This window comes from Lactuca sativa, chromosome 5, assembly GCF_002870075.4.
Source record: "Lactuca sativa cultivar Salinas chromosome 5, Lsat_Salinas_v11, whole genome shotgun sequence".
In the NCBI taxonomy this organism is placed as follows: Eukaryota; Viridiplantae; Streptophyta; class Magnoliopsida; order Asterales; family Asteraceae; genus Lactuca; species Lactuca sativa.
The window spans coordinates 333841387-333850122 of record NC_056627.2 but is presented as its reverse complement, the minus strand read 5'-3'; the positions used below and the strand labels follow the sequence as shown (position 1 = coordinate 333850122).

Genomic DNA, 8736 nt, shown 5'->3' with positions numbered 1-8736 from the left:
ATACACGTGAAAACAATTATATATCATCAAATGCCCTTTCACAACAAACCCACTATGACCGTGTTTGGCAAAAGTAGCTGTTAGCTGGAAGCGGTTAGCTGGTAGCTGTTAGCGGGTAGTGTGTAGCGGGTAGCTGGTAGCGGAAAACTGTAACTTTTATTTGTTATATGAGTGTTTGTCAAAAATAGTTAGAAGCTTTTGAAATATCTAAAATAAATAAAAGGACAATTGATTAAAAATAAATAAATATATAAATATATTTTTAAGGGTAATTATGGAAATCGATTTGAAAACTAAGTAGCATTTTGTTAAACGCTACATGAAGTAGCTTTTAGATTTCAAGTGTTTTATTTAAACTAAAAGTTAAACGCTCGTACTACGAAACAAAGTTTTTTGTTTAACGTAGAACGTTTTGTCAAAAGCTAAAAGTTAGACACTTACAAACGCTTCCAAAAGCTCTGTGCCAAACACGCCTTATACCTTTGGGGATGGTGTTCATTTGTGAAAAACTAGTGAACAACCAATGAAGAAGAGAGAGAGGAGAGAAAAGAAAAAGAGAGATAGACACAGAAGAGAGAAAGAGGGGGAGAAAAGAAAAAGAAAGATAAACACAAAGACTTTGGTGATCTTTCGTGGTAACACCACTGCACAACACACCCACTGTATTTTGAGGTGGTGTTTATTAATAGAAAGCCTTTTCACATAAGGCCCTCATGGGATTCCTATGCGTGATAAACCTCCATACCGTATGACCTTATATACTTTATTAGTGAACACAATAGTTTTTTGTCATACAAAATAATTCATACATTAAATATTTTTACAATACAATATTTTAAAACACTAATTGTTGCGTATGGAAAAAAAAATTATTATGTACGAGGGAGGCTAGGTATCAATTATTTATAAGTTATAACCATTAGATATGTTAATTCTAAGACTATAATTGTTAGTTACTGAAAATAAATCAATTAATGTAAACCATTAGATATTTAATTTACACCGTTAGATTTTTCGATTCTAACCATTAAATGTTGTCATTGTAAGGCCAAATTATCATTTATTTTAATTGTTTGCTTTATTTGAATTTTTACTATATTTTTTTGTTTGTTTATGGAAAAATTAAATATATTTTTTTTTATTTTTTGTTTATATTTATCTGTTTACTCATATAAAATTATTACATATAAAATCTATTAATTTCTTTCTTTAATTTTTTTTCTTGATTTTAACATTGTCATGCAATAGGTGGAAATATTTACTTTTTGAATTCAGCAATAACATTAAAAATAGCAAGATGCTAGGTATCATCAAGCCTTGGATGGTTGTGATTGGAATTGTGATAGTGGGGTGTGTTAAGATAGATGGCTTGTGTTTGTATATGTCTTTGCTTTAGGTTTGAATTGAATTTATGTGGTAAAAGAAAAACAATCAAAATGAATTTAATTAGTAGGTATATGATTACTAAAAGATGAAAGATTGAAAAGACAGCTTCTCATGCAAACCCTAGCAATGGAGATGACCAGACAGAATGATTATAAATAACCATGCTTTCTCTTCTTTGATTATATCTAATAATCATCATCATTGGTATCATTTGTAGCCATCATGCATTTCTTCCGTTCATTTCCATTCAATTCGTTCACATTCTTTAACCTGGGATGCTGTTTTATGTTGGCCAACGGTGGGACATGCATCCCACAAAAACTGAATGAAGCCATGATGTCTTTGATATGGATGGACGACCATTATTATACTCATATAGTTTTGTTATCATCATCAATATGTTCCCTCGTAGATGGATACTTATGATAATAGTATATACATGTATCATTCCATGACATGATGTGTGTTCAAGATTTGTTTTATTATTATAAGGTACCCTAATCAATAATATTACTCGATATGAGATACTCAAATTAAAGATTATATTTTTCTTTGTAAATGATTTTACCTTTTATGGTAAATAATTAAAAAGATGAGTTAAACATGAAACCTTTTGGAAAATAATTCTTTTGATAAAATGTGTACAAATATATCATTTGAAAAGCTGAAATATAACTTTTGCTGGTGGCATAATTATTCTTATAGTTGAAAATATGATAGGGGATACAATAACCATGAAATGATTAAAGCATATTAATTGTGTGCTTGAAATTGAAACAAATTGAAAGAATAATTGCATGCCTACTCTTGATGAATTGATTGCCCTATTTTAATTTTATTTAATATAATATATATAGTTGTCTTTAATTTTCTGCCAATTAATATAATGTTTTTTTTTTCAAAAACTAAAAATCAACAATATATATGTTAATGTTACAAATGTTCAAGAGTCTATTACGACTATCCGGTATGATGATTGTTTTGAAAGAAAACGTAGAATACAAAAAAAAAAAAAAAAAAAAAAAAAAAAAAAAATCAACAAACTTATGATATAATATTCAGTCTATGAATATTGGTGTTTTGATATTCAAAAAGGTTAAAAATGATTTTGGAAAGTGATAATGAGAAGGAGAGTTGACCAAAATCAAAAATAAGGATTTTGCTTGGAATGGACTCATTCACAATTAGACAACTTTTCCTTCTTCTGAGACTTTGTTCTTGTAATCAATCATCAAGCCCACTTTAAACAATCACCTTAATCATACCTCTCATTATCTTCCACATATTCTTTTTCTATTTCTTTTATACGGCTTAGTTAAATTATTTAATCACCTATGTCTAATAGGTGTGATCAGTCTCCATCATCATACACATTTGAATAATGTGTACGATTTTCTTTCGAACATGGACATAGTACCCTATCGAGCATTGATGCCAATGACACAAAACAAAACATGATAAAATATATGATATTGTGCTTGCATAATAAATACGAATGATATTGGGCTTGACATGCAATAAATTGACACTCCAATAGATGTTAATGAGAGAAATAATACAATGTTATGTGCCCTAAGATAGAACAATATAGGCAGAGACTCACCAACGATTATTTGTCTTTGCAAAAGACGTTAATGTTGTCAATTTGTCATCATTAACGTCATCAAAAATCGCCCTACAAAAGTTATTCAATTTAATTCAGTCCACCTGAATTCCCTACTATCCAGTTATATCCTTTTTTTACAAATGTAAACTAAGAATTAAATTTTTTGCAATTAGATGCTGACATCCTAAAACTATAACTTATGTTGGAAATGGTCAATGTTGTTAATGGTTAATGTATAGCTATGAGCTTTTTTCAACATATGATATGAAACATAGTGGGATTGTGAATTTGAGCGTTTGAAAGTTTAGCATGACCCAACCATATAAAAGCTATCTGAGACAAGAAAATCAATTTGTATCTATTACAAAATCTAATATTTGTAAGATAAATACATATAGAATGGTTGGTTGTGTAACTCCAGTTGTTCAATTTGATGATGAAATCGTGGTATAATGATGTGGGTTTATCTTTTACTTTTTATTTTTCATCTTTTATCAAAAAAATGTAACATTTTTTCCCGATTATTAAAAAATGAATGAGTAATGGATTGGGTTATAAATAATAAGAAGTTTTTAGATCCTCAAAATCTCCATGCGATACAGAGGTTTTTTTTACAAGAATCTTTATATAAAAGAATATGTTTTTGCGTCCCACATCCCTATTTATCCAAATAAAAACTTATAAATTATTGAAATGTTAGCCCATATATAAGCGCCCGAAATAAATTGAGCCATATTAAAATTAACCCAGAATTTATAAGTGAATGACCAACTCAAGACACGAGATATCCAAAATACAAATTAAAAAACATATTCGTGTGCATCATTCTGTAGCACACACACATTTGTTTATTCAAGAACTAGGTGACATTGATGTATTACATGAATTTATTTAAAAATAATTAAATATGAAATTTTAACAATTTGAAAAGTTTGAATTTATAAGAAATTTTTTGAATTATTCAAATTAATAAGGTTTTAATATATTGAAAACATTACATACATAAACATTTTTTAATAAATATCATATATATATATATATATATATATATATATATATATATATATATATATATATATATTACCTTACATATTAAATATTGAATTTTAATTTAACAAAATGAAAAATACAATAAAATGACAAGTGGAAAATAGAAAATTAAAAAATTCTATAAAATGACATGTGTCCAAATAAAGAAGAAGAGAACATGTGGCAAAAAGTTCTGTATTTATTAGAGATGATTCCTCATACATAAATACAATGATAGCGTTGAAGAACCATGTTCGTTTTTCTTTGACCTCTTAAATAAGCACAATGTGTTGGAGAGAACTGAGTTCTATGTGTATCATAACGTGCAAAAAGAATTTGAATTGTGAACTCAAAAGTACTTTGTATATGATCCCATAAAGAGTTCTTTATTATCCGACTAGCACGGAGGGTGTACAGGGTGTGCAACTGCACAAAACTTGGAAAATTTTAGGTACCATTTGCATAGTAATTGTTTAAATATAAAGATGTATTTAGTTTTGGTTCATAAAAATTGGCTAAAGGAATTCTCCAAGGCATTTAATTATTGTTTTAATATAAAAAAGATCAAATATATGATTTTTTTTACAGGGCCCATGATATATTGGGCCGAACTGACCCATTGACACTTTAAAACCTTGCCAAATTTCATTCTAAGCCGTCAAGTTTTGATGAAATTCTCATTTTGTTCTTTTTGGGGGATTTAAGTTGGAATTTGATAAAAGGAGTTATATATAGTCAAAGAGACCTCATCATGAATCACTTCATTTAGCTATAGTAATTTTTCACATATAAACCAAGAGAATAATTCAATGAATCGTTATAAATCATCGAAAAGATGGTGGAATATTGTTTGTTTACATAGAGATCAACCGAGACCAGACAAAACCAGATAGTTTATTTCGGTTGATGTAGAGCATCTAACATGAGTAGACAGAAGCATTAATGGACAAATGGGAAAAAGTGACAAATTGTGGCAAAAGAAGTTCAAATGAACATAAGGGTATGAAGGTTGTTTGTCAACTGTTTAGGCATCCAATTTTTTTTTTTTTTTTAATTTCACTTATCTCACGATTTAATTGTCCGATTTGGTTGTAAAATAATGTGATTATAGTGATTTCCGAAATTCACATGACCGATTAGCATTTTACTATAAATTTTAATTATTTGAAAATTCGGCGATACCTATCGAATTTAGATCTCTCTTGTAAAGAAATTTGAAAGTAATGTTTAGAGAAATCTTGAAATTCATAAACATCATCCCTTTGGGATTTCTAGAACAACTCTTATTCTTGCTCCCGTTATGTTTTATTGGTTTTGATAATTGTAATATAGTATGTCAATACCTTTAACAACGTGTATATCTAAAATCAATCTAGTTTTTATTCAAATCTACACTAATTTTCGCATTAAACGTGAATATTATAGTTTTTTTCCTTTAGTTTTTTGAAAAACTATAATAAGCAAAATAATATCTCCATAAAAATGATTGTATTTACATACTATAAATATACTAACGAAACGTCGGCGTTTTCTGGATATAGAAAACATGTCTTACATATAAAAATCATACAAAGTTACAATGTAAAATTGCATACATAATGTGTGTGAGATTTGAAACTGCTCTACTAATAAACCTAAGTACTTTGCTGGAAAAAGGAAGAATGTTGTTATTCTATAAACAATAGTACGTAGCTATTTGGAAAAAGCTACGAAATAAGTAAAATAACTAAATTAGCTAATGCTATACAAATTAATAAGAAGAAAAACTTAGTAAATAAAGCAAATAGTTTAAACCTTAACCCAATAATGACTTGACAATTGAAACAAATCCTTGACACAGACTCCACGCCTTATAATTGCAGCCCAACTTCTATTAAGCCCAACAGAATATCAATATTGATTTTTTATAAAGCTAAAAAAGTTTTGTCGGAATTTGTTCAATGCTCAATTTTAAATGGTTTGGAATAACACGTTTTAATTTTTCACGTTGCAATTAATTAAAAACAATATTTATTTTATACTAAATATTTTTTTATAACTTTATGCTCCAACACAAAGCCATACTCCACTATACATAAAATAAGGTTTGGAATAATTCATATTCATGGACCTCAAACACAAAACCACAAAACCACAAGGACTAAAAATACAACTAACCAATGTTGCATTTTTTACACTAAAGAAGTCGAATAAAAAGTTTAATATCATATCATGAGAAAACTAATAGTCATAATACCTATACATAAAACATTAACACCATTCCAACACAACTCAAAGCACCATCTAATTGCAGAAAACTCTTAAAAGAGTAAAATGTTTTTAAGCATCAAATTGCACAAAACAAATATATATATATAAAAAAAAAAAAAAAAAAAAAAAAGTTAAAAACACATCTTTTAACATAGATTCAGAACCCACTCACTCAAAGTCAAAGATGTTCAAAGTTTTGAACAAAACCCTTTTCTCATTTCACTGCAATCTCCTCCTTCTAGAACGAGACTCTCCACTATTAACATCTTCAACCCTAGAACTTGATGATTCACATCTTCTTCTTGAACTCGTTGACACAGAAACCCTAGAATCTGTTTCAGTCTGACTTTCAGATTGTATCACAGCAGCAATACTCGACATTGAATGTCTATCTTCCATTAATGGAATCTGTTCAAGATTCCTCTCATATGATTCAACAAAACCCTCAACAGAATTCAAACTACCGCCACGTGGCGGGTGTGGATGCGGGTCCACGGTGGCATGTTCCGGGGCGGCAGTTACTGGATCTAAACCCCTTCGCATCCCTCTTGAAGTGAAGATTCTATTTAACAATGAATGATTTGAAGGTTCTTGTGTGTTATCAGAAGTTAAATCGAATCGATTATCGAGCCTTCGAATCATTTCAAACATTGGGAGATTGAGTGTGTTTCTTTGAATAGCTTGTCTCCAGCTTTCTATTCTGTTTGCTTGTGGTCTATTTGGAATCTTGAGATTTGAATCGATGATTTCTTTGTTTACACGTGTTCGATTTCCACGGCTATAAATTGGAGTTATGGTTTTCATTGTTACTTCTCCTTTGCAAATTGGACATTCTTTTGAATCGGAATGAACAAATAGCCATCTATAAAGACATGGCCAACAAAAAAGGTGTCCACAACAAGTGACTACAGGCTCACTTGCTAAATCCAAACATATGTTACAATCGAAAAAGCTGCCTTCATTTCCATTGTTCTTTTCAAGATTTGTGTTTCCCATAGCCTCGTTTTCTAAGTACTTATCACCATTTTCGTTTGTTTTGATTATATCTTGAGGCTGTTCTTCGTCGTCATCATCATCTGTCAACCCTAGAGAGGTGTTTCTAGCTTCCATGGAAACAGGCATATGTCTCCAAACTGATCGCAATCTCTGCCTACCCATAGGGCGATTAGAAACCACTTCCCTCATAGACCCGAGTAGCCAATCTTCAAAGCTCATAGCATGTGGTTGATCATCTGGGGAAGGATGAACGACAGGTCCTAAATTTAGGTCAAGATTCATTGTGTTCTGTGGCGATTGATCCCCCATTAAAACCGTAGACAGAACCTCCAATTCAATTTTTCAAGGAAACAGAATCAAAACCCTAATTTCTTCTCGATTGATGTAACGTATAAGCAGCGGAAAACGTCAGAACCCCAAATCCGAATTTTGTATGGGGAACACGATCTAATACTGTAGCAGCATATACATATCTGCCAAGGATTTTAACAAAACCCTAGTTTCGCACTCCAATTGTTGTACTAAAACCCATCTTCTTACGAAATTGGATCACAACAAGCCGAAAACCATTTCTCTTTGAAGTATAAAGAGGGAAAACCCTGATTTTTATGGTTCAGATTTCTAATCGCGGTATCAAGAAGCTATCAAGAAACAGGACATGTAAGGTGCAAGCTTGTGATAAAAATTAAACCTTGAACGCAGCTAACAAAAGTAAAGTTAGGGTTCTAAACGGGTACAACAATAAATAAAACAGTAATTAAAGATCAGAACCTTAATTGAAGCAGAGATGCGAGTTTTTCATCGGCAGGAAAAAAGATTGAGACAAATATGTTATAGAATATCAGATGAACTAGCCATCGATTGAATCATCTAATACAAGAACAGCAATCTGGACTGAGAAAGACGGGAGATTGTAATGATTCTCAAAGTAAGATATGAGAGAGATACCCCCCAAAGTTTAGTCGTTTCCGTTTTATTGTTTAGTTAATTTTTTATTATAACTTTTTGGTTTTATACACCAAATCAAACATCACACATATCTTTCGTTTTTAATGGGCTCAAATCCGATCTTTAGTTTCATACAAAATTTTAAAACTTATGAAATAATTTTTGGGATATCTTCCAGAAAAAGTCCATATAATTTGGGCTTATTCTTATATATTAAAAAAAAAAAAAAAAGACAAATATCTAGTAATTGTTTTTAGAAAATAACAAAAAATTGATAATTGCTTAGAGAGGTGGGTATGGGCAATGGCGTTATTGGGTGTTATTGCATGTTATAACATGTGAACACCGCCCCCTTCTCCGTTATTAGGTGTTATGAGACTGCGCGTTACTCCTCGTTACCACCATAACACGTTATAACGTGTTTTTTGTTTGTCGTTTTCCTAATAACGTAGTGTGGGCGTTGCCGACACCTACCAGTCTTAGGATTTTAGCTGAAAATCCTAGGAAAATGTATATCATGT

The 8736-nt window shown here is 30.4% G+C and overlaps 1 protein-coding gene across 2 annotated transcripts; it reads right to left on the bottom strand.

Annotated features, from left to right (window-relative positions):
- Positions 1-6206: 6206 nt before the first annotated feature.
- LOC111908820 (uncharacterized) lies at positions 6207-8256 on the bottom strand. Of its 2 annotated transcripts, none has more exons than XM_042895467.2 (2): positions 8039-8256; positions 6207-7958 (listed from the first exon to the last, which is right to left on the bottom strand). In XM_042895467.2, the coding sequence occupies exon 2, from the start codon at positions 7574-7576 to the stop codon at positions 6491-6493; it is 1086 nt and encodes a 361-aa protein (XP_042751401.1). In that variant the 5' UTR covers positions 7577-7958; positions 8039-8256; the 3' UTR covers positions 6207-6490. The 2 variants fall into 2 exon arrangements, with proteins under 2 accessions (XP_042751401.1, XP_023760391.1); XM_023904623.3 differs by having other exon boundaries at positions 6207-7908.
- Between the last annotated feature and the right edge of the window lie 480 nt (positions 8257-8736).

Excerpts from the sequence above, each read along its gene's own strand:
- LOC111908820 (XM_042895467.2), bottom strand. The coding sequence starts at position 7,576 with ATGGGGGATCAATCGCCACAGAACACAATGAATCTTGACCTAAATTTA.